This window comes from Rousettus aegyptiacus, unplaced genomic scaffold (genome assembly GCF_014176215.1).
Source record: "Rousettus aegyptiacus isolate mRouAeg1 unplaced genomic scaffold, mRouAeg1.p scaffold_m13_p_13, whole genome shotgun sequence".
In the NCBI taxonomy this organism is placed as follows: Eukaryota; Metazoa; Chordata; class Mammalia; order Chiroptera; family Pteropodidae; genus Rousettus; species Rousettus aegyptiacus.
In genome coordinates this window covers 15,325,826-15,352,284 of record NW_023416288.1, presented here as the reverse complement: position 1 = coordinate 15,352,284, position 26,459 = coordinate 15,325,826, and the positions used below count along the sequence as shown (strand labels likewise).

Below are 26,459 nucleotides of genomic sequence, written 5' to 3'. Positions count from 1 at the left end.
GACAGCAGTGCAGCAGTAGCAGTAACTCCACTCTGGTAACATCGGGCAGCTCCAAGCCAGTAGCCACAAGGCAAGGAGAGAAGAGGTGGAGGCAGTGATGGAGAGGGGGGTGGTCAGGAAGGTTTCAGGCATGGCTGCATGGATGTAGGGTGATAATGTAATTTTCTATAAAGGTGAATCAACAGTCTTTATAATATCTTGCTAGTATGTGGCAGACCATATTGTACTAGACACTGGGCATATAGTGAATAAGACAGAGTTCCTGCTATCATGAGCTTACAGAATATAGCATGAATATTGTGTGGAGTCCTGGTTTAAAGAAACTTAGTGAATGCTAGTGAAATGAAATAATTTTTAGAATACCAATTCACTAGATGGATATTTTTCTAAATGACTGACTACTTTGGCAAAAACAAACGAACTCACCCAAACTTCAAAACTATTACATGTGTTGCTTTTTGGATGCTTCTAAAAAGAAACAGAAAACCTATTAGATGGCCTCCATTAAATGCTGGAACTACTATTCAGTAACAAAGAAAAATCCTTCTGTATACAACATTTTAAAAAAGAAGTCAAAACACATTAAATAGTACTTTTTATTTAGATGTTTATAAGGCAGATCTATGAGACTGATATAAAAACATGGCATGTAATTTGATAGTGATATTTTGGAGATTACAGAGTTTTAGCAAATATCTATTACACAGTTATAAAGAAGACAATATTTTCTAAGCAGATACAAAATATCTAATTAAAGATCAAGGCAAAAAATGAGTATAATTAATTAACAATGGAAAATCAATTCTAATGTGAATTGTACATTATCCTTTAGAAACTTTTAAAGGTGAGAATTATTGCAATCTAGTTTGTTCAAACAGTGTTAAACGGTATCATGACGAAAAACTGAAGGGCAGAATGGATTGATTTTGACTTCGTATAAAGAAACTCAAATTTACAATGGCTTAAATACGGGAAAAGACAGTCCAAGTCATGAAGCAGTCAAGATCTTTTTAATCTCTAACATGCCTTCCTTAGGGTGTGGCCTTGGTCCTCTTGGATATTTGCCAAGGCTCCTGTTATATCAGTTCTGGCAGCAAGATGGAGGATTAAGATAAAAAATACATCCTAATTTTCTTTGACGAGACTTCTAGGATGTCACTCGTATGTCCCCCTTATATCTCACTGGCCAACACTGACACATGGGAACCCCTAACTGAAAGGGCAGTTGAGAAATTTGATGGGCAGCAGTTTTTAAAGCACAGTCCCTGTTCAGGTTGGATATCTAAAAAGCTATGAAAGACTTTTAAAAGAAATCTTGAGAGTACTTCCTAGAAGTTGGTATTTTGGCAATCAGACAAAAGCACCTGCTTTGATGATTAAATTTAGCTCATCTAGCCACTGGGAGTATCCACATAGTCTGCCCTAATTTTGGATGACTGCATGATGGAAACCCAATGACTTGGAAAGCTAAAGATCTCAGTATGTATGTGTATTAGGCTGAATTAAGCAATTTTTGGTATCATATGAACAGAATCTCTATTACTTTATAATTTTATATTAAAAAAATTGAAGAACTTATTCATTCCTGTAAAATTCACTGTTCAAAGGTAAAAACAGATTGTTTCCACTAAAATTAACATAGTTCCATTTAGAGCAATTACATATATACTAAACACATACCAGAATTTGTTTTATTGACTTACTGACTTAGGAACAATTGAGACTGGAACATCTTTTCTAACAACACATCACAAATACTAATCTTAACACCAGACCGAGGCGTTAAGTTATACTATGTGTAGTACTGCTTTAAGTCACGAATTTACAAAATAATTTCAACATAACATTTTAGGCTGCTTAGATACTTATTTTAAAACTGAAATTTTATAGACTGACACAGGTTCAGTGTTTACAGTATTCCCAAAGGAATACTGTTGAACTACACTTATGGTACTTTATTTAAAAGATCACGTTAGAAACTTTAAATTTCACAAATAAACCTTGTTTTGGTGGGGGGACTCTATACAGAATTTATTATGAAATATTTTAATGGCAAAAGGCAATTAAAAAGAATTAAGGTTTTATCACATTACATGAGTTAAACAATACAAAAATTGGATATGATATATTCTTGAAGCCCTTTTACACAAATAGTTTTCATAATTTGACTGTATGACTATATCTATTGTCACTATTATCAAATTAATTTTGAAAGTAAAATTCTTTAAGTCAGGATTATGCCAATTTATAAGAAAATAATCAGGTAGTTTAATGTGGGAGCTCATTAGCCAATCCTGTATGTAGCATAAAATAATTATCTCCAGTAAATACCTATAAATATAATTTATTCATACTTTAAAATATTTTAAAATTTAAATAAAAATCTCTAAATGTAGGCAATCTTGGCTAAATTTCCACGTATAGTCTGAAAAATATGTTAGCATGAATATATTCATATTTAAACATGATTTTAAAAATTATTAATAGGCGATATATGAAATCTGCACATAAAAAAGCTAAGTAACATGATTCGGCGCATGAATATTTTCTTCTTAGGAAAAAATTACTTGATTTTGTTGCATAGGATTAAGACTGGGTATATTTTCTATATTCTAATGATTTTCTCAGGGGTGCTTCTCAAAATACAGATTAGGAAACAAATCTCCATTACTGTAAAGTTCCTACCACTTTCTCATATCTAGCAAGAGCAGAATTCAGTCCTACTTCTGAGGAATGATTTAAAAGAAAATGATTATGAAATGTAACGATGAAGAAAAATAATAAGGCAGGAAATAGTAAAATAAAGTAATTAAAAATCAATAAAAGCAACTACAAGTCAATATTTTTGCATTTTTAGAAATACTTAAGTATTCAGAATTATAGTGAATATGTGACATTTATTCTAAAACTTCAAAATTAATTTTGTCTTTGTAATGGAGAAAAATAAATATCATAATTTGAAACAATTACAGCTTATATATATTTTATATATATATATTTTTCAAAGGCCCCATTTATCTGAATAGTGATAATTTAATATTATTGGCTACTTAATATATATGTGCAACAATATACTCCAGTAGTGATCTAACTTTAAAAAAATTTCATTGTTTTTTCACATTAAATGGTGAACCTATGGTCTTGAAAGTGAAACTTAAGGAAAAAAAGTATTGAAAATATGTTGTTAATTTCACTAGTCTAGAACAATAATTTTTAGGTGTATCCCTTTAAAAGTTATTACTCAACTGAATTCCCACTAAGAACTAACAAGTGATCATCAAAAGGGGAAGAATATAATTAAAACAAAGAAAATGGAGAGCTCAATTAAGTAGCAGAAGACATTAAACTTCACTGAGAACATCAGAGAATCCTGAGTGACTTACCAGACCAACAGAATACAGCAGCAGGGAAAGAGCCATTGGTGGGGAAAACAGCCTCTACTAAGTAAAAATCCTTTTAGTTCTGGCAGCTGGAGTCAGTTGTACCTCAGTGGGTAACTCTAAAAATGTTATAATTTCAGGAAGAGGAATACGTGTAATTGTATCTTATTTGCAATTTTTTATTTTAATAAGGAAAGAACGAATGGATAAAATGTAGGGCATTCTAACCAGTTTGAATGAAATGCAATTTTAATGTGGAATGTCAGCACTGAAAAATTTTATGAATAATTTGTATGATTATATGTCTCTAGAGTACATTCATAATTAGCCACTTACTCTAATATCCTTCATGCTTTCAAACTGCTCCCTAACAACTGGCTGACCAAGCAGGAGGACTTCCCAAAAAGAGAACTGAGATGACCAACTCTACAGGGACTTTTTAAGATTCTGTAGGACCTCAGCCATTCATTAAAACTGCAACTGTCCTATCTCTGCAGGAGTCCCTCACTGCAGAGAGGCATATGGATGGCTATGGGACTCCAGGGTCATGTCCAGGTGAGGTCCTTCTCCAGGGTAAGTAACTGTGGATTAGCCCACAAGCAATAATAAATACATGATTATAGTATTTTCATATATCTTTTGATAGCCACAACTCACTCTAAAGAATGTTAATGCTTTTATATGAAAGAGGAACCATCTAGATTGGCATCCTTAATGTAATGCATGGGGATGGAGCAGGGGCCATACCGTTCTGGTTGAAAAGAGAGCCTCTAGACTATAACTGCCTGAACTTGAATGCTGGCTCTGCTACTTACTAACTCGATGACCTTGAACGAATTAACTTTCCTATCCTTCAGTTTTCTCACATGAAAATGAGGATAATAACTACATCTGTCATGGAATTGTTTTAAGTATTAAATGGGATAATGCAAGTAAAGTGCTTAGAACAGTACCTGGCATGTTATACTCCCTCGATGAACTTCTGTAAAATCCTATACCATAGATAGTGACTGGCTAAGGTGCAACAGTACAGATTAGTTGACAACTATCTTTGTGTAAACTTAACACTTTCCCTCTAACTAGAAAAATTATGAGTCTCAGGATTGGTGTTATATTAGAAAAAATTAGTTTGGGAGGCCAAGAGTTACTGTCTTCTCCCTAACAATTTATTAATATGCAGATGGAACTGCTCTGTAACAAGATGAAGAAGAAAGTCTTTCTTGGGGTACAGATTATCGGTATGTATTTCGTGTCTCCAGTACGTTTCAAATATAATCTCAGGTTCAATTTGTCTTTTTAGTTTGTGTTTTTTCACATAATCACATTGGTTTGTACAATTAATAATATTCTTCAAATCCTATCTTATGAGAGAAATACAGGAGCGTTACTATCACCCTTACCTAGATGTGAATGTAATGCATCCTTTCTTAAAGCTAATGTATGATTATGCATTTCTATTTCTTATGCTGGATAATAATTTAAGCTTCAGAAAAAAAATCTATAGAATTATATTGAAACTTAAAATTCAGCTGGTTTGTAGTTTTTTTTTTTAACATTATACTGTATCTTTATTAACTATAAGTATTTTTGCCTGATTGTGGAATATAGTTTGTTAAAATAACACAGTGTTACAGCTGTGCAAAACAAAACAAACCATACCTAAATTTCAACAATACGTTAACTACAAAAATTCATACTGGCAAAATATGACATTTGCGAAAATTAATTTGAAGAAAATCCTACTACTAATTTGGCTGAGAGCACACTGAACGGTTTCAGCCCACAGCAATTTGACAGTGCACTGGGAACTGAACAGAGGAAGTCATATAAATAATGGCATCAGTAAGAACTTCATATGGCATCAGCGAGCACCATTTATCATCACATTACTGTAACCCTCTCCGGTGAGAGGTGAGGAACTGCTCCTCCAATACTTTCTTCTAGAAATTGGCTCTTTTCCCAGCCTTTTTTAATTCTCTTCAGCTTTCGGCTTACACATGGAAGAAGTAAAATGCTCTTACCTAGAATTACAATCGAAGGCAAAACAAGAGCAAGGACAAAGTTTGGTGGTGTATAAAATCGGTAGTACTCTTCTTGAAAAGCTTGCTTCCATCCATAAGTTAAAACATGGAAAGTGCTTATGAGGAGAGCGACATAGCCAAGTGTAGACTTGGGGCAGCAGAGGAAGGAAAAAAACAAGAAATAAGAAACAAATTATTTGGACTCATAAATTAACCCATCCGGCTATACCATGTTTATATTTTAATAAAACTATTATATCATAACTTATTGAGCTACTCTTTGTTCTCTATTGAATGAAATAATTCAAACATTTTTATATATATTTATATGCATACTTTACACAAATAAGGCCATACTACATATAGTTAAATATTCTAATTATTTCATTTATTATATCAAAAACTTTTCCTTATGTCATTAAACATGAAAACATGACTTTAAGGCTGTATAATATTCCACCAAATGGATGTGCTATAATTTATTTAACCATTCCTTTTTGTTGATAATTTACTGTTTCTAGCTTTCCTCAACTATAAATAATGTCACTTTAAGTTCTCTTCTATATTTTTGTTTCTTTCCTTAGAACTGATTGCTGGTCAAAACATCTAACTTTTCCTTAAGGGTGTTGATACAAACAGCTAAACTTCTTTATAAAGGTTATTCACATTTCTGCCAGTTGTGCATATTTAAAAAATGTGTGTATCTGTTTACGCACATATACATACATATGTATACACACATATAATAAAATTAAATGCTGAAGAACATTCTCATGAGTATATACATACATATATACATACAAGTTGAAGGCAAATATGAAAAATATATATTAATATGCAATATAATATATAAATATAATATAAAATGCTATATATTATACATAGCATTTTGAACATATAGCTTTATTGATCACATTAAAAGAAGTTATAAAGAGCACTTCAAGAGATGAAATACTGCCATTTGTGACATGGATGGATCTTGAGATTATCACGAAAAGTGAAATAAGTCAAACAAAAAGTTGAGAACCATATGATTTCACTCATATGTGAGATATAAAACTGAAAACAACAAATGAACAAGACAAACAAACAAACAAACATTCACAGACACAGACAACAGTTTAGTGGTTACCAAAGGAGGTGGGAGGTAGGAAAGGGTAAAGGGGGTTAACTATATGGTGATGGAAGGAGATTTGACTTTGGGTGATGAACATACAGTGCAACATACAGATGATGTATTATAGAATTGTACACTTAAAACCTATATAATTTTATTAACCAATAGCATCCAAATACATTTAATTTAAAAAACAACAAATAAAGAGCATTTCAGATAAGCAATTTACAGGTTAAAATCTAAAAGATCAGTCTTCTGGGTTCCCTAAATTATGATGTTCAATTGCTTACTTTTGAGAAATGGTCTAAGTTACATAAAGTGTGGTATTATATCTGTATAATGATGTAATGTCTAGCATCACTGGGAAAGGAGCAAGTCTCTAGGCAAGACTGTTTGCAATTACTCATCTAAATTTATAATGATAATTTTCACCCGTCTAGCACCTTTTATCAGAGGGCTTTCTATTTCTTTTTCAGGTGTGATTAAACTAGTAGTTGGGAAAGTATTCACGTTTTCTTTCTTCCAGAAGGAAAAATGAATTTAGACAAAAGATCTACCTTTAATTTGAATGGGATTTTTAGATGATGTACAAACAAAAAAGCTCAAGTAAACTGGCAAAACCCTCCAAATTAACTTATCAACAAATACACTCATCTGCCTACTGTGCTGTATACCGCCTGGATACTAATTTTGTGATAATGTAGGTAGGGTCTAAGTTGGAGTTATGTTTTTTAAGTATTGAAATTTATTAAATAATGATTACTGGAGAAGGTGATTATTCAACTTGTTAAAGAATAATGGTGTTCTGAAACCCTTTTATAGACACACAAATACATATGTATATAACTTATACACTAAATACATACTAACAGGATTCATAAGGTTGGTTGCTCATCATAATCCATTAGCCTAGTTACCTAGTTACTGCTTGTGTTTGTGTGTGTATACACAGACATTTCTTTTAAAATAGACTTACTTTTTCCACACTTGAATTCAAATCAATGAGATTTTTCTGGACAGATTAGTATGACACAAATATAACACAATTCTTCATTCATTTGGCTAATAATACATTGACTTTTGACATTAAACTTGATCTAAGTTTACTCATCCCTACTTTCATTTTTTTTTTCTTTTAAAAACATCCTTTATCCATAGCATAGTAGGCAATGCTATCAAAGCCTTCCAGCAGAATCCTGTACTGCTTTTTCACTTACTAAACCAGAATGGTCCTAAGCCAGCCTCCAACGATAAGTGTTCTCCAAGCTAGACACATAAACACACCCCCGAAAAGCACTCTTTTTATAAAAAGCATATTTAAAATTCAACTCTACTTAACACATAAATTCTACGCAGCCTATTCCTTCACCAAACAAAACCCCACATACCTGAATAAAACTGAATTCCCTCCAGTTTAAAGCATTGCTCACTGAAGGGATGGAGGTGACTGCCAGGAGGGAAAGTAAGCCAAGGCTCATTATGCCAAATGAGATGTACATTTCAATTCTCCAGACTTCTTCTTCATTCCAAGAGTTTTCAATATTGGCATGAACCTAACAAGAGAGCAAATGTGAATTTCCTTTATTCGGTAGAACATTAACTTATTCAGCACAGGGTTCACTCTTGGCATAAGAGTATACCACATATGGATATATTAAAGTTGTATTAATTCAATTTAACAAACTGTTATGGAGAACCTATTACTGGATGGTATTGTTCCAGGTGTGAGGGAAAGAGAAGGGAGAGTTAAACAAAAAGAGGATTAAGATTCTCTCCTTCCTTGCCTACATGTAAGAAGAGTGGGTGAACCTGTCCTCAATGGACTCTAGAGAATGAAATGCCAAGTGGTTAGTTCCAGAGTGACATAAATGAAATACTAGTAGTTAGACTTAGTTTTGAGGTACTTTTACAAGTTGGTTTAAATTTGGTTGAATATTTTGGGTACATTCTGGCCTTACTTCAACTTAGAATCCTGGAAGGGAATTTCTAACTACTCTGTATCTTCCTCTCACACGAAGATTTATATATTGATATATCTCTTCTTACTTTCTTTTCCCCAGGAACCTGAGATTTTCCTGAGGATAAAGCCCTACCAAATGCAAATATTTATTCACTTGAATTGTCTCATTATTTTATACACTTCTCTAAACATCTTTCCCTTACACTGACAATGCATACATAATCAAGTCAGACATGATTAACTCTTAATGTGTGGTATTTTGCACAGGGATTGTTGTTAGAATTGTCTATTTACATGCAAACAATATAATCAGAGTATAAATCAAAGGTTGGATTCTTGGGTTAAAGCTTTGATTTAAATAAGCATATCTTCATGGAAAACATTTTAATTTAATACTGGCTTAACTTTGTCTAGTTCCAGTTAACCAAACATACTTGAAATTAAAACAAAGAAAAGCTAGTTCTTAGCCTGTAGTCCCTGAAGCAATCTTACCGACATCCTGAAAAAAAAATCCAGAAAGTTCCTCTGTGGAAAAAGGCTCCTCCTGTCTCGTTTGATGTCTATATAACAATATGGGACAATGACAGACCTCAGCATACCCAGAGGTTACAACCTGGATCTACTTGGCCTCCCAGTTCATTCTTTCATTCCACAAATATGCTTTCTGAGTGTCTGCTATGTGCCAGGCACAGTTCTAGGCATATATCAGTGAACAAAATGGATAACGATCCCTCCTCTCATGAACTTACTGAGGAAAGAGTGAAGATAGGGAATATATAAAATGGAGTCAGTTTACCCTCCTCTCATGAACTTACTGAGGAAAGAGTGAAGATAGGGAATATATAAAATGGAGTCATTTTAACCAAGTTGCTAAAGTAATTAACACTTTGAAGGTTGAGGCATGAGGAAAGACTCCATTCTTGTTCTAAGCAGCCTGGAACTCAAACATTTTTTAACTTTCTAGTCCTGTGTCACTGCCTGGACATACATCTGGACCTCCAGGTAACCTTCTAATTATCCCCTGAAGAACTCACTGACCCAGGCCACCTGATTACCCTTGGAAGGACTCATGTATACATCTGCCTGATAAACATTATCCAGACCAGTGGGATCTGACCAGACTTCCTGGCACCCATTTTCCATACCACCTGGCATCTATCATCCTGATTGCCTGACTTTTGGCTGATAACCGTCCTGGACCAATCCTAAGGCTAAGAATACAGGACTGATAATTCTCAAAATTGTACTTTTTACTATAAGAAATTTTAACTTTTCTTTCTTCTTTGGAACACTTCTGGCTTTTTGCCTAGGTGTGTTCCCAGTTTGCAAACTCCAGGACCCTTGAATAAATCTCTACCATTTATTTCTAGCAAAGCCTCCAGACTTTTTTGAGTTTGTTCAACATTACATTTTGATGAGAGAAGGCAGACAACGGTAAATATAATAAACAAGGAAAACATAAAGGGTGTTAGAAGGTGGTAAATTGCTATTGAGAAAAAGAAAAGTAGAGCAGAGTAAGAAAGAGGAACTGGGAGTACCAGGATTCAGCGAAAGCAGGTAGCAGAATTTAAAAGTGTCCAAGGCAGGCCTCACTGAGGAAATGACTTGAAGGAGGAAAAAAGATGGTCGAGCAGATATCAAAGTCTTAGTATTCAGTTAAGAGAAGTGGTATTTTTAGTGAAAGAATGGCTTAAAGAACATTAATGTATTAATTTTTTTTTTTTAGATTATTACATATATGGACTATGATGCCTTGGTTCCTCATAAAAAGAAAAAGCTTTTACGCATTTGTTTTGGTGCAGTATTGTTGGCTTTCATTGAGAAATGCTACATCAGAGAACTTCAATGAGACCCTCTATTTTACACTTGCTGAATGGGAATTATTGAGGAAATCACAGTCTACTCCATTGTCAAGCTCCTTCCATGTAGCAATCCCTGAGATTTTCTTGAGCTAAGGGATAGAAACGCTTCACTTGAAGAACTAGTATCTTTTCTGTTTTTGAGAACAAAAACCTTGTAAGTATATGTCTCCTGATGTTGATTTCCTATGTGGTTTTATATTTTCTAATTTATGTATACATTTACTAAGAATTGCCTTAACTTTTCATGGCACAAAACATTACAATAAGGAACTGTTCAGTACTGAAAGCAATCACTATAATTGTATTATTTTAAAAAGAGAGAAACCCAATCCTTTATTTCTCTGCTTGTATTCTCCAAAGAAAAGGATGCTTGCAGCTTTTACCCTAAAAGATTTTGAATTAGCCACATAATTCTTAAGCAGAAACATTGTTTAAAGAATAATTTCCCCATCTAGATATACCAAGATTTCTATTACAAGGTATGTAAAGTTGTACCCTATTGTTAATCTCACATTTTACAAATTATATTAAGTATCAGATAAATAACAAACACGTTCCCTACCTGCTGATAAGCCATGTTGAGAAACAAGTATCTCTCTGACCTTCTCATTGGTAAGCAGAGGCTGTAGGCAACATGAACTGAAGCGAAGAAAAAACTTAGTAATCCAAGCTGTTTTCTACACTGTAACCAGGTCTCCAACCAAGGAGGAAATCTCCTATACTTGGTGCCATAATAAAGTTGATAAGCAGCTGCCAGGAGACCTGCCAGGTACACCAGGGACAACAAAGTAATGGCAACTATGGGCAAGGTTTTATTCACAATCTCAATAGGGATCTTGTAAAAGTCACTCTGCTGGTTTCTAGCATATGGATGTATCACATCTCTGACAAAGGAATAAAGAAAGAAAAACGTGGCCAAGCTTATGGCTACCACCACTGGCCCTCTCCAGAGAGTAAACAGTCGCAGGGGTAAATTTTCGATCTCCCTGGCTGATGATAATGATCCCAAATCAACAGGAATGAAATTCAACTGCCGAGCGAGTTCAATAACTTGTTGTCGAGCTTGAATATTGTTGCTGCATATATAAACCTGCAGTGAAAACAAAAGATGCATCAATATTATTATTTATAAAAATGGTAATGATCCCGTGCTGCACTTAATCTATGGAGCATCACTTGTGAAGACTTCGAATGATGCGGAAAGTTAAGGAGGTAAAGCATTTATTAATTGATTAATATATTATTAATAGAGTAAAATAGAAAACAAAGCTCTTGCTACCTGTGATGACATGAAAATAAAATGCAGAGGAAACTAGCTAGAATCTGGGATCAGGAAGTCCTCAGAGGAAGGAAGTAAGGAGAAAAGAAAGGTTTCTAGACCATGGTTGGGTGGTACTGACAATTTAGGGTCTCCCTTTTGTGGGGCGGGGGGAGGGGCGGCGGAGTTTGAGCTGCAGGCCATGCCCTTCCCCACTCTAGCTCTCCCTCTCCCACAGGAAACAGAGTGGGTCTCTTCTGGACAATATTTAATTCTAGGACTGTAGTGATTCTGCCTAGCAGAGAGATTGCAAGGACTGCCTTTTACAAATATTCAGCAAGCAGGAAGATGGTCATGGGCTCTGGATGACTGAATTTGTACTTATGTTGTGAGGCAACAATATTTATAAAATTTATCTCTTGGCTTAGAAATCGATTCACCAAACATCTCTGAAAAGCCATGGATTATCTCAAGTATATTATTTCATTGGTCAGAATATGAAATTCTTTCATCTTTCAATAATATACCTAGAGGGGGAAAATCGTATTATAAGGCTTAAGTTAATTTACAAAGTAAATCAACTGCCATTTTCTAAGACTAAAATATTAGCTCTATAGGAACTCTAACGATGTGATGGGTGGGGGTGAGGGTGAGCTTTTGAACTACCAAAACCTCTTAAAGTACCTCAGTTGAGAAATCAACAAATATTTGTTGAGCACCAAATTTACTACTGCAGTGAGCCACTATTACTTAAGGGTAGGTCATCTCACTTAGGGCTAGAAAAATATTGCTATAAAGTCTTTGAGTAGTGTTTGGGGAAAACAAATTCCTAAATATATTCTTAAAGATGTTTATATAAGGGCTCTGGAACAGACCACATGAAATATTTGCATGCTAAACCTATTTACATTATGTTGGCAATGTAAAGCTCTTTGGATTATTAATTTTACCGAATATTAGCCAGATGAATGACAAAGTTTATACTATCATACAAATGTTCATGAACTTTTAAAACAGAGTGAGGAAGAATACCTACATACAAAAGAAATAAGGAAAAGCATTCTAAATTAACTTATTATAGTACACAATGGTAAACTCTTTTATTCGTTGGAGAAAACCCTATAAATTATAAATACAATTTTATAATAAACCTGAAAGTATAAATCAAATATTCATAAGAAGGAAATGAGGACTATGAAATACAAATGAAACTATTTTTGTAGCTCACTTTGAATTTAAAAGTACTGTTCCATAAATTTTTTTTGTTGTTAAAGAATTAAAATTATCACGGATATGGGCAAAGGATTAAATTTAGGTTTATCCCTAATTTGTTTGATCTGTATCCATTGTTAAACTTTGGCGGATATGCAAAAGAAAAAAAAAGGATTCAGAAATATCTTCTAGGAAAGTTAGAAAGTATATGTTTATTAGCTTTCCAAATTAAGGATTTGAAAGTGAATTGTGGTGATTCTGTTTTGTAGTGTATAATAATACAATACTTGAATTTATTTTCTAAGGCATTTAATCAACTGTCTTTATGGACAAAAATAATACAAGTATTTTATCATTATGCTTAATTATATGCATAACCACACCTTCAAAAGATTTTTAAAGTGCACTATTTTATATGTGTACTTATAAAAGTTCTCATTCCACAAGAGCATTGATGGAGTGCCCCATCTGCTTGATTCTCAAGTCGAACTAGATAGAACCCCTAAATTAAAAGAAAACCTAAGAAACTCAATCTCCCTTTATCCTCCTTAAACAGATTAAAATCTACACAAAGTGTACTATTTTAAATTCTATGAATATTCTATATAAAATAAAAAGGTACTTCTAAAGCATCCTTGAGGACCATGCTAAATAGTATTTCAAGCAGAGATGGAATACTGTGTTACTAAATGGTGAGGAAGGAAGAGGGAAGAAATAATAGAGGAAGGACAAAAAGTTGGGAGGGAAAGAGGGAAAGAAAAAAGACCTGTTTGCTATTGTTTCTATTTTTGAGGAGGCAAGGAGAGATTCAATATAATGTGTCCAATTGTTTATCGGCCAACCTTGCCTTTTCTTGAATGAGCTGGTCATGACAGAGAAGTCCAAGTTATTTTCTCAGCTTTCCACATTATTTCGAGAATAGAAATGTGTTCTTACAAGGTTGGGCATGAACTCTCAGGTGCTCAGGTATACTTTTCAAAATGATAATCATTGGTGGAGGGGGGGGTGGTCAGAATAAGGTTTTTCAATGTATGATATTTATTTAACTACTCAAATACAAAATACCAGGTAAATAAGAATAAAAATGTAAAATACATACCTGCCGGCTGGCATCCTTAGGTCCTAACTGAAGTGCCCAAGCTGAGATAACATTAAATCCTTTGACAATCAGGGAATCCGGGAATAAGGAAGCCAGATATTCAGCATTGGATTCTGGGTATTGGTTTAGCCTCATGTTATTGCTCACATCGATCAGGATTTTACCCACAAGCAGATGTCTCAGGTCCCAGAGGGAGGTGTAATGTTCTCTATGTATAGCAACAAATATGATATTTGTTTTTGTTAGCGCATCTTCATGATGAGTGACGTCTACTACATGAGGAAAAAATTCAGAAGCAAACTTAGGATTTCTACTTCCTATGACCACATGATAGCCACATCTAATGAGTCGAATGGTCAGAGATTTGGCAAAATCCCCACTTCCAATTACACCTACAGTGACCTTCCTTGCATCTTTGATACCATTTATGCCATTAGGCAAAAAAGTGGCACTAAGGCTCTTAGGGCTTCCCATCATAGAGATCGATTCCATGATATGGATTCTTCCAAGATCACCAGGGATATCCTAGGAGAGAGAAAATAAAATGATCATCAATTAGCTATTACCAAACATTAATATACTTCTAGACATTATAATAATGTCCCTCGTTTCTAGGTTAAGTATTTTGGCAAGCTATATAACCTAAATCACAGCAAGACACAATTTTTAAGCTAAATAGAAAATGAAGCTGTCACAAAGTTGACATGCTAAGTGAGGCTTCTCAAATTTTAATGTGCCCATGAATCACCTGCGAATCTTGTTAAAATAGATCCCGATTCAGTAGTTCTGGAGTGAGGCCCAAGATTCTGCATTTCTAATAAAATGCTTCTGGTCTGTGGACCCCTTTGAGCAGCAAGGCACTAGAGCACAAAAGGAAGAGATTGATATTTTCACCTAGAACTTTTTATAAACACATTTCTAATAATTCTGATTACTCCGTTTCTAAGCAGATTAGAAGCAGCAAAACAGAAAAGCTGCTGGAGGTAGAAAGGACTGTGATAGGATGTGATAGCACACAGGACAGCAGAAGACAGAAAAACTGTACGAAACAAAGAACTACTTAAATCCAAAATGTCTAGAGTCATTTGGGAGTGGAGTCTACAAACTAGACTATACACCTCAGTAGCTCATAGTAAGATAAATATGCTAGAATATGAACCTTGGCACTTAAATATCTCTAGAAAAATAGGCATCAGTATACAACAAAGGATTAATTAAATATCATTGGCTTCTATCATTCACCCTACATCCTACGACTTATCATTGAGAAAGATAGGTTCCCTGTGAATGTGATTATGGTCTTAAATTACACAATACTTATGAAATCATTTTCTTCTTTTCATTGGTGGAATAGAATATGATGCAGTTATTATTTCTGGAAAATTCTGTCAAATTCTTTTTTATTTAAGTGACTAACATCTGAAATGTTCGTAATGACTTATTCAAGAAATCCAATCATACTGCCGTGAATCGGTGTCCCTACTGGGTCTGAATGAAAAATACTCTTTCATTCCCTTTTCCCCCACTGCACAATTTCTTTTATGCTAACAACAGATACGGATCACTTCAGAGGATTTAATGGATTTTACAGGAATAGGTGGAATACTTCAAAAACATGTTTTTGGGGTTTTCACTAAATGAAATTTGAACTTACTGGAGCCAATGACTCCAAAGAATCAGTAAATTAATCTTCAGAAAGACAACATACTATTACATAATATTCATTAAAGCATATTCTTGTGCCAGCTTTGTTTGTGCTTTATATTAACTGATTGAACCCCCACAACCACCCTATGAGATTGGTACTAATATCGTCATGCACATTTTGAAGATAAAGAAACTGAGACATGCAGAAAATTAATTTGTCCAAAGTCTAAGAGGAAAAGTGGGGGATCTAGGATTAGAATGCAGGCAGTGCAGCGAAGGCATGTGTCATTTGGGTGCATGTAAACACTTTGAGAAAGGGCTTTCCTTTGGGTGTGTGTGTAGGAAGCGGGGAAGCTAAAAGGGTAATAGTTGTGCCCACATTAGTAAATTCTCCTTCGGCCATGTCATTGCCCCTCAGCATTACCTAGTGATTGTAATGTCTAACTCAGATCCTGCGAAAGGAGAAAACTCACTATTTTTTAATGTATTACATATATTTCATTAAACGTTTTCCAAGATAGAAGGGGTGGTAATTATCTGCTTTCCCTTGCAGTGATTCCAAACACCCAGAAGTCCAGGAGAGGTCAGGGTAGTACGAAACTGTCAACATCCTCCTGTAGAAATAACGGGCTATCTTGGGATTGAAGATCAGTTAAAGGAACCAGAAGTAATTAAATCAATGCTCGTTTGACAATTCATGATGAACTGACCAACTTACTTACTTTATCCTTATCATTTATGTTATCTAGAGGTCAAAGGGTTACTAGACTGAGACACAGGAACCCAAGTGTCCTATATCCCAGTCCTGAGTTCTTCTGAGTAGAGATATAAGGATTACAAAATCATTAAATCTACGAAAGCGTAATGATCAAGGCCTTTTCAAACTAAAGATGAAACTAAACCAAACGATATCAGTTATCTGCTTATTTTATAAGCAAGTTCAAACCCCTTTGGTAAATCAGAAAGTAAACAGGTAAAAATACATTAGGATCTAATAACATCACTTATAGGTCTCTCATTATAGCATGTATTTTATACATATTTATGGGCGACTCTGTTCTAACATGTTTGGGCCTTTTTCACATTATATTTCCAATGGCAAGTTCTAACTGAACCTTTTAATAGTGTGACTGTGGCTACAAGCAAAAGTGGGCCTAATAAATGAGATTCTTTCCATTATAGTTTTAAGGAATGTAAAAGTATCCATGAGAGGGAAAGAAAAAAAAAAAAACCACCTTTAAAGGATCTGACTGATAGCTTATTGTGTATTGTTGAAAGCATGCAATACTACAATATGCTTGTGTGCTACTTTACAGTTTATAATGTTTTCATATAAAGTATTATATATAAAGTATTATATGAAAACATTATGAACTATGGAGTACATACAATGCCCATCTTAAAGATGAGAAAATTGACTCAGAAAGACTACCAATTTTCTGAAGACAATGCAGTTTACACCGATTCGACAAGGATTCAAATATGAGTCTTCCCACCTCTGCTCATCCTAAAACTGAGATGCATATCTTATATGGGGAATCTTAAAATTGTCTACATCTCTGGCAGCTGTAACTATATTCTCTAAAAACAATACTAATTTTAAATAGTTACAATATGAATCTTAGGAATGTTTTAGGTAAATCCAAAGCTATATGCTTAGGGATTCCAGCTACAAAACAGATAAAATATTGAAATAACTTCAATTTTTGGATCAAAACCAACCAAAGACCTAAATTTATTAATGCTACAAACCCTGAGTAGCAACCCATTTGTATTCTTGGGACTCTGCAGACCTCATGAAGGTGTGTACTGCTTTTTTGAGGAAGGGAAGAAGAAAGGGCCTAGAAGTGTGTCCATATCCTGTGGAATTCATCTATACACAGACCTAAGAGCAACTCACCTCCACATACTATCAGTAACTATCTGGTGCTGAGACATGGAAGCAAAATCTTATCAATCAATTTATAATTTGCTAAACTACCATTTGGATCACCTGGTGAACAGCTGAGCTGAAGTTAACACTGCGATATAAAAAAAAATGAGGTTATAAAAAAATGAATAATGTCAATTCTGAAGGTGGTTACCTAGTATTTACAAAAAAGGATACTAAACACCTTACTCTGTACATTTCCATTGACAAAGAATGGCACAACTATAATCTAGCAACAAACTATAGAAATAATCCCTGAAAGTACATAGTCTTTCAACTATAATCTAAAGGCAGATCTACCCTGCTCTGAACCAGCACGGATTTATTGAGGCTACTGTGTGCAAAGCACAAAAGAGGCACTGTGCTTACACTTGAGGAATTTATACTCTAGTTAGGAAGAGACAAGATGTACTTAGAATGAAAAGCAGAAAAAACCTCACCTCGGCATATAATCAAGAGCCTGATTAAAAAATGGGCATTTGACCTGAATACATACTTTTCCAAAGAAAACATACAGATGACCAATTGGCACATGAAAAGGTACTCAACATCATTAGAATGGCTATTATCAATAAATCAACAAACAACAAGTGTTGGCAAGAATTTGGAGAAAAAGGAATCCTCATGCACTGTTGGTAGGAATATAAACTGGTGCAGCTATTATGGAAAACGGTATGGAGGTTCTTCAAAAAATTAAAAACAGAACTACCGTATAATGTAGAGCTTCTATTCCTGGGTATTTATCTGAAGAAAACAAAAACATTAACTTGAAAAGACATGTGCACCCTTATGTTCATTGCCCAAGGTATAGTAACAATCTAAGTGTCCATTGATAGGTGAATAGATAAAAAGGATGTGGTACATATATACAATGGAGTATTACTCAGCCATAAAAAAGAATGAAATCTTGCCATTTGCCACAACATGAATGGACCTGGAGGGTATTATGTTAAGTAAAATAGGTCGGAATGAAAATACCTGATTGTACTTATATATGGAATCTAAAAAACAAAACATATAAAACAGAACTAGGCTCATAGATATAGAGAACAAACTGGTGGTTGCCAGAGGGACAAACTTCCAGTTATAAAATAAATAAGCCACAGTGTAATGAAGAGCATAGAGAATATAGTCCATAATACTTAATAACTTTGTATGGTGACGGCAGGTAACTAGACTTATCATGGTGATCACTTTGTAATGTATATAAATATCGAATCATGTTGTACACCTGAAACTAACATTAACATTGTATGTCAGTTATACTTCAATTAAAAAAAATTTAAGTACATGGAAACAGTAGGGAATTTTTCATAAAATTATTCAACTTAAAGAATTGTCCTTTGAGAGTATGCCTTTCATAATTTTTGGGGTGAAAATGTCCTTTTTTCATAAAAGGATAGTGATAATAACAGATGTTCGAGCTGGCAGTTCTATGAGGATCCCCACCCTTTTTTTCATTTTACTGGTCTGTAGGATCTGGAGGTCTGAGGAGCACTGACTTTGCAGGCATTAGGAAGCTCTCTCTATGAAAGTGCTCCTTAAGCTTGTTGGAGAAGACACCCTTCTGGAGAGGGAGAAAAGCTCCCTACAGCTGGAGATGTCTGCTTAATACTCAGGTGAATACATTCTGGAGATGAAATATCAAATATCCCAATCTAATTTTCTGTAACTAAGCGGTGATTTTTACTATTATGACCTCTGGGTTGCATAGAGATAACCTAAATTCTCTTGGTATTTAAATAAACAAATAAAACCCAACTGTTTGTTTATATCTATGACAATACAGAATTTCTTTGAAGAAAGAGGTGGGTATTTTTAGGTTTTTATTTTTTGGAAGAAGTTCTTAAAATTCTTCAGGAAACACCAGAAGCAAAGCTGTAATTCTTCACATTCTAATTCTTGACAAGTTAGAATGTGATCTCCTGAGCAGCTGTGGTCTAAGTGTATCTGCATCTCTGGGGACTTTTAGACATGTAAGTTCTCAGGCCTCACCCCAGACTTCAAAAAGCCTGGGAGATGGGGCCCAGCAATCTGTGTTCTAAGAAATCTTCAGGTGATTCTGATGCATGTTAAAGTTTGAGAATAACTGCCCTCATGTAATGTAGTCCAACTACTATTCTGTTATTTGTTTGAATATTAAAATCTACTTGTTAGATTATTAAAGTCTTTCCCTCAGCTGAAACTCTTGAGTAATTAGTATGCATCCTCATTTGAAAATCATTTTCCAAAAATGTTAAAATAGCAATTTTATTAAAACTAGGAAGACTTATTCTTTGAAGTTCAGATTTATAAACTATTATAATTGTGATTAATATTTCATACTTGGATCTGAGAGCCTTTAGGTGTTCATGTTTTATAGCACCAACTAAAGGATTTCCAGAAAAAAAATATAATAGCCTTATAGCTAAGGCTTCACTAACTCCAAGCCTCCCAGATTCTTCAAATAACCAGAATTTTAATGAGACAAATCCAAAATAACCAATAATTTCCAAGATAATTCCTAGGCTTAGTTTGTATTCTATTTATATGGGGATATTTTTATGACATATCCAGATCCTAAGTCACCAAAACAAAACTTCATATGTTTATTACATTGTAATATCAGGGCAGGAAAGAGTCTAATTCATGCCAGAAAGATTTTCAATGAAAAAGCTTTCTGCTTAAATTTAGGTGGGTTTAGAAATTCAATTTTAAAAATGTATTCCCCAAAGACTTCAGTTAATAAAATTTTAGGATCTTCAATAAATTAAATCAATGTCTCCCCACCTGCCCCATAGTTCCCCACTTTTCTTTTACGTATCGGACAGGGGAGAATGCTATACACCTCCCTCCATCCACCTCACTAATGTAGCCTGCTTTGTCCAGCAGAGCCATGTGCCCTGGGCACTGCACGTTAGTTAATATGATGACCATAAGTCTAAAATGAAGCTAGCAGTACCAGTCACAGTGTGGCTGAAATAAATTCCACATTGATAACCTTGTTGCAGATGGTACTTTGAGGTATAGATACCTATGTTTATTGGCTAGCAAATACAACTTTTTCTGTGTTGCAATAACTCACTTGTAAATAAATAATCTTCTGTGAAAAGCTTGACATTCTATCCTCTACACAAACCTATGCTATTTCAATGTCATAGCATAGAACAGGTTACAAATGGCACCAATGCCCACTGAGTGCTAACAACTTCAGGGATCTCTGGTAATTGACATCAATTTAGATATTAGTCCATACCCCAAAATCATAATGATAAGCATCCATCTATCCACTCATCCATCCCCAACCATTCACTCATCTAATAACTTACTGAGCCCTGCAAACTAGGCATTCGGTTATGTGCTGACATGCCAGTGACACAATACAGGCTCTGGATTCCTGTCTAACTAATCGATATGATGAAATCATGAATGTTGAAGCATACACAGCAACTAAAAAAAGTTTATTAAGGTGTAATTTACACAACATAAAATTTACCGGCTTTAAGTGTATAAATTAATAATTTTCAGGAAAATACGGTTAATGCAACCATCACAATTCAATTTTATAACATTTCCATCAGTAGGAGCTGTTATTACTCAAATTTTAACAAAATTGGACAAGAGGAAATCCCTCTTTTAAAAAGTCCTGCCTCCTTCAATGTTCTGAAAGCCTCACTGGCTTTCACATACACAGCAGTTTTGCTGACTCTGCTTCGTGCTATGGGAGGAATCAAGGATCCATCCCATCGTTTGGCTAAGTGTAGAGGCAGAGTTGCAATCTCAGCGCTGCCTCCTCCCACAATGGGGAACGACCTACTAAAGCCATGGTTCTCAACATCAGCTACCCACTGGACTGACCTAAGGAGCTTTAAAACAGTGACACCTAGTTACCACCACCCCTCTGCCTAGATTTTTATTTAATGGTCTGAGATTCAGCTTGGGCATCAGGATTTCTTAAAGATATCATCAGTTGTTTTAATATACAGCCAAGATTGAAAAAATCCCTACCAGAAGATTCAGGATTCAACCTAAGGCTTCTCTTGATATTTGGAGATTACAGATGTGGCTTCTGATCCTCAATTACGCTTATGTTTACATTGCTGTTTGTAATGAAAAATAACTCTAGCAAGAGAGTAACAGCTGCCTTTGAATGCAGGAAGCTGAAGAATTAGCATGCAGTCCTTTCCCCTTTTCCCATTCAGGCAGGAACAATACCAGAAGGTCCACTCACTATTTTGCAATTTCCTCTGTTCATTTTCTGGAAGGGCAGTGCCATTCCTTAATATGTGTCATCCCACTGCACGGCATACTTTGTTCCTGTTCTTTCGGAACATTCAAAATTCAGTATGTTCCAGTGATGGTATCTCTTCCTTCTGTCTGACAAGGGGCTCCTTTCCTCAGTTTTCCAGGCATCATAGATTCTGCTGACACGAGCAGACGAGAGTTTCCAAGTGGACTGACTTACTCTAGAATAGTGCCTATCAAACTATAATGTGAATATCGTCACCTGGGGATGTACCTGGGGATGCACATTAAAATGCACATTCTGATTCTCTAGGTCTGGAGTGAGGCTCAAGATGCTGCATTTCTCCCCAGCTCCCAGGAGATGCCTGTGGTCTCAGTCTATGGGCCATGCTTGTCCTAGCAAGGTCCTAGAGACTGGCTACCTTTTCATCTGATGTTATTTACAGGTCATACAGATTAAGTAATTGAGAAGATTATGGCGTTTATAGAAAGTTTTATGTATGTGGTATCAAGAAAAAAGAACAGGCCCATTCTTCTGAAATCACTTTGTTTTTAAATCTGTTTCCTTTGTTAAATGGAAAAACAAAGAGATTGTACTTGACTTCTATGATCCTTTCTAACACTAAAATTCTTCTGTTTCCAAGTCTTAAGTTATATAACAATGGTAATATCACTATCTTACATTTAATGCTGTAACACTTCAGCTTCATGAGCTCAGTCTAAAAGTGTGACTTAAGTAGCACATGGGCTTCTTGAAATATCAAGGTTACAGTTTTCTTGAATGAATATATGACTTGCCATATGCATTTAATACTTGAAGTACATATCAAGGTAAGAGAGTTTGATTACATTCAACTACATGGCCTCCTAAGAGTGTCAGTTCAGAAGAATTTCTTGACATTCCTCTGGCCAAATGGCAGCTGTCATGCTATATTAATTTTGAAAAATAGAACCAAATTTGTTTCACATATAAACATCTAGGGCATTAATTATTGGATGACAGTAACTGAACGGACTGTCCTCAGAGATCTCCATGACATTCACAACCCGCTGATATGCATATGTTATCAAGAAAATGTAACCTTCCAGGGCTACTAGATGGGGGTAGGTGGATTTTTCACTTTGCAAGGCCATATCTGAACCTTTCTTCCTTTTCTCTCCTGCAAACACCCCGCTCCTTTGAGGCTCATAGCACCTCATAATACCCTCTCCCTCTACTCACTGCTGTCATATACTGACTTCTAGCTTATTATCACTGGTGACAGGTCCCCAATACATGCATAGTCTTCCTCTCCACCCCAACAGTTGTCATTCTTCTCCAGTACTTCATCATTCAAGTAGATGAACCATTCAACCTCATGGCTTCTTGTTTCCTTCATTTACTCATCAAAGGCAATGAATCTTTGCCTCTACCCCAGCTTAGCCACTCCTTCCCTGATATCTTTAAGCACTATCTCTTACCCTTCAATAATCTTAGTCAAACTTTCACACTGGTAATTCCAGACAGCAGAAGAAATTTGATTCATTGACCTACTATTTTCTCGCTCTCCACTGACCTCCTCCTGGTTTCTCTTTACCTATTCTAGATCTGTAGTATATATTTATCTTCACTTGCTTAAAAAGATTTACCCTTGTCATAGACGAAATGTTTATGTTCCTATTCCTGGCCCCAGTTCATATGCTGAAATTTTAATTCCCAATGTGAAGATATTAGGAGATGTGGCCTCTGGGAGGTGATTAGGTCATGAGGGTAGAACCCTGATGAATGGGATTTGTGCCTTCATAAAAAAAACTCCTTAGAGAGAGCTCTCTCCCTGCTTTTGCCATTTGAAGATACAGCAAGAAGACAGCTACCTATGAACCAGGAATTGGGCTTCCACCTGACATCGATTCTGCCAGTGTCTTGATGTTTTACTTCCTAGCCTCCAGAACTGTGCGAAAGAAATGTTGTTTCAGCCACCCAGTCTGAACAGACTAGGACAACTCACTTGTTCTCCATCACATCCAGTTGGCAAAACTCTAGGCCTAGAAGAACCCAGCTATCCATTTTCTGTATCCAAGATGGTGAAGCTTGCTGAAGAAAAATGAGACAACTAAGCTCATTAGTTTCACCTTAAATTCATGGTCACCGACTTCACCTATCAAAGTATGGTCTGTTTTCTTCTGTCCTGAAGACCACCCCTTTGCTCCTCCCAAGGGGCTGTAGTTATGATCTCCTCAAAGACATCTAAAACTTAACAGGTTCAACATGGAACACTTTTCCCACCTAGACCTGTTCTCATTTATCCAGATTTCCTCATCTCAGCAAATGGTACCATAACCCACCGGCTGTTCAAGTCAAAAATCTAGGGGTCATTCTCAAATCCTTGTTTTCCCTCGTCTTTTTACATAAAATCCAACTCCCAACTGCTGTTCTCCAAAATATTTCTTAAATCTCTCTCCAGTGACATGAGCTTGATCCAGGCCTTTATCATCTCATCCGAACTCTGCAAACACTTTCTAATGAGTCCCTCTACTTTCTCCTTTGCCTCTTTCCAAATCGTTCTCCATACAGCAGCTATGATCTTAATACATATATCAGATGATGTCTCTCCTCTCCTTAAAACTCAGTGGCTTCCTGTTGCACTTAGAACTATAGCCACCTTCCTGTTCATGACCTAAAAGGCTCTGAATGAACTCACTAGCCCCTGCGCATCTCTCCAATCTCATCCTATATAACTATTACTCCCAATGGTCCAGCCACAGCATCCTTTTATAGAAGTAAAGAGCAATATCTTTCCCATCTTGGGAATTCTGTACGTGCAGTTATGCCCCTTCAGTAGAATGATTCACTCCAGTTTTGTTTTGTTTTCCTTTCATGTCTTGTTAAGTTTCCTTTTTAATTATCTTATGTAATTGTTTCTTTACTCATTACTATTTTTCCCACTAGACAAAAAGCTCCTTGAGGGCAGAACCAGATTCGTCTTGTCCATCACTGCCTCCACAATGCCTGGTACATAATAAATAAGAATGCAATAAATATTCTTTGTTGTTGAATGCATCAGAAAATGTCAGGATCAAAATAGATATACTAGGCCGCTAGGTAAGATCCCTGTTTTTGCTAATCAAGACATGTGAGCCCAAAGTGGGTAAGTGATACATGTCAATGTCATAGTTATGTGAATGTCATGGTTACTGGCTGAGCACAGAATCAGTGCATTTCCTGATGTCCTGATTATGTCTTATAGTCCTAGTCTTTCAAATTTTTGGTGTGCCTTCGTTCTCATTTTTCTAACTCATTTATGATCCTTACTTTAAACATTTGCTAACCTTCATCTGTGCTTTTTCAGTATTAAAATATAATTATGCTCATTAACTACAAGTATTTTCCATGGCACCAGTATAATTAAAAGTGACTCGGATACAGCTTTTCATTTCCTTTCTGCATGATTAGCTCAATTTATCATTGTTGATATCGTTTCATTCCCTCACTCCCCAAAAGACTAACTAGCTCAAAGAAACTGCAAACTCTTTCTAAATACTCTGCAAAATATCTAGGATGGATATTTTTCTTTTGTAAATAGCTTTTAAGCTTTGAAACAGCAGGAGAGATGCAGAGTAAAAAATACATAGCGTTAGAGAAGGGAAAAAATGAATGAAGATCATCACAATGAAGAAATAACAAAGGTGTAAAAAGTGTGTGGGGGGTGAGACAGCGAGTGGGGGCGGGGAGCGGGCCGAGGGGCGGGGCGGGGGTGGGGGTTGGAAAGAACTAAAAAGATTCCCAATAAGTGGGGCTGTTAACTAGACTATAATCAAATCAAAGTCATGAGGTTGGGGGTAGGGGTAGGAATTCGATTTCTAGTTCTCCCAATTTCATCTATAGTGGTGAGTGATCATTAATCAAGGCCTGTAATAAGTTTTACCATCTAAAAATGAACTGCCTGAGGAGTAACAACTGACACCATTTTTTTTCTCCAAAGGGTGAGGAAGATAATAAATGGAAATCTCTCAACAAAAATTCTCTTTATATCTCTGCCCTATTTTAAGAGCAAGCTTTTTAGGGCATAATTTTCAACAAGTTTTGGCGGAGGCTGAACACAAAGCTCAAACATAATTTAGGACACAAAGAGACGAAGCCAATTACTTCCTAACACATAATGGCCTAAACGCACCACAGTCACTTAACTAGGTAATAAACAAATGACTACTAGAAATACTTCCCTGTTCGCAAAGCAGTGCGATGTGATCGTCAATGAAATGTGCTTCATCTACCCTTAAAGGTAAGCGGACTATGGAGGAGGCTGAGGTAATCAGCCCGTCCTTTCCCTCTGGGGCACATCCTATCTGGGACGATGTTTCTCCTGGCCTCTTCACTCCTGGGCCCAATCTCAGGACTACCTGGAAGCTCGGGGATGACCAGCAGGAGTAGGGGGCGGAATCGGTGGCAAAGACAGCCTTTCCCGCCCTTCCCACTCCCTACCTCAAGGTGCCAGGAGATCAGGAACCCCGCCAGCTCAGGTCGGACGCCCGCAGAGGGCGCGGAATCCCTGGAGGATGCATGCTGCGCGTGGCGCCGCCTGCATCTTGACCCTCAACTGCGCCGCCCCCGGCTTGTCTCGCGCCCTTTCCCGACCCGCTCACCTCCGCGCCGGACAGTGGCCGGCCAAGCAGCTCTCCGCGAGCGGCGCCGACTCCCCAGGGACGGCCCGGGCTCCGGGGCCTAGGGACTGCGCCTCCGACCGGCAGCTGCAGGGTGGCTGCCGTGGC

The 26,459-nt window shown here is 36.0% G+C and overlaps 1 protein-coding gene across 5 annotated transcripts; it reads right to left on the bottom strand.

The window, feature by feature from the left end:
- Positions 1-578: 578 nt before the first annotated feature.
- Positions 579-26,459, bottom strand: STEAP2 (STEAP2 metalloreductase). 5 transcript variants are annotated; one of them, XM_036230325.1, is made up of 7 exons: positions 26,334-26,425; positions 21,697-21,886; positions 14,658-14,769; positions 13,910-14,434; positions 10,903-11,430; positions 7,907-8,071; positions 579-5,549 (listed from the first exon to the last, which is right to left on the bottom strand). In XM_036230325.1, the coding sequence occupies exons 4-7, from the start codon at positions 14,399-14,401 to the stop codon at positions 5,262-5,264; spliced, it is 1,473 nt and encodes a 490-aa protein (XP_036086218.1). In that variant the 5' UTR covers positions 14,402-14,434; positions 14,658-14,769; positions 21,697-21,886; positions 26,334-26,425; the 3' UTR covers positions 579-5,261. The 5 variants fall into 5 exon arrangements, with proteins under 5 accessions (XP_036086218.1, XP_036086216.1, XP_036086217.1 ...); XM_036230323.1 differs by lacking the exon at positions 14,658-14,769; XM_036230324.1 differs by lacking the exon at positions 21,697-21,886 and having other exon boundaries at positions 26,334-26,417.

What these genes read in the sequence shown, in the direction of transcription:
- STEAP2 (XM_036230323.1), bottom strand. Translation starts at nt 21,741, where the DNA reads ATGGCACTGCCCTTCCAGAAAATGAACAGAGGAAATTGCAAAATA. An exon ending in ACAGAGGAAATTGCAAAATA is followed by an intron (nt 14,435 to 21,696) that starts GTGAGTGGACCT and finishes TCTCTCTCCTAG; the next exon opens with GATATCCCTGGTGATCTTGG. An exon ending in TCAACATGGCTTATCAGCAG is followed by an intron (nt 8,072 to 10,902) that starts GTAGGGAACGTG and finishes CTCTCTTGTTAG; the next exon opens with GTTCATGCCAATATTGAAAA.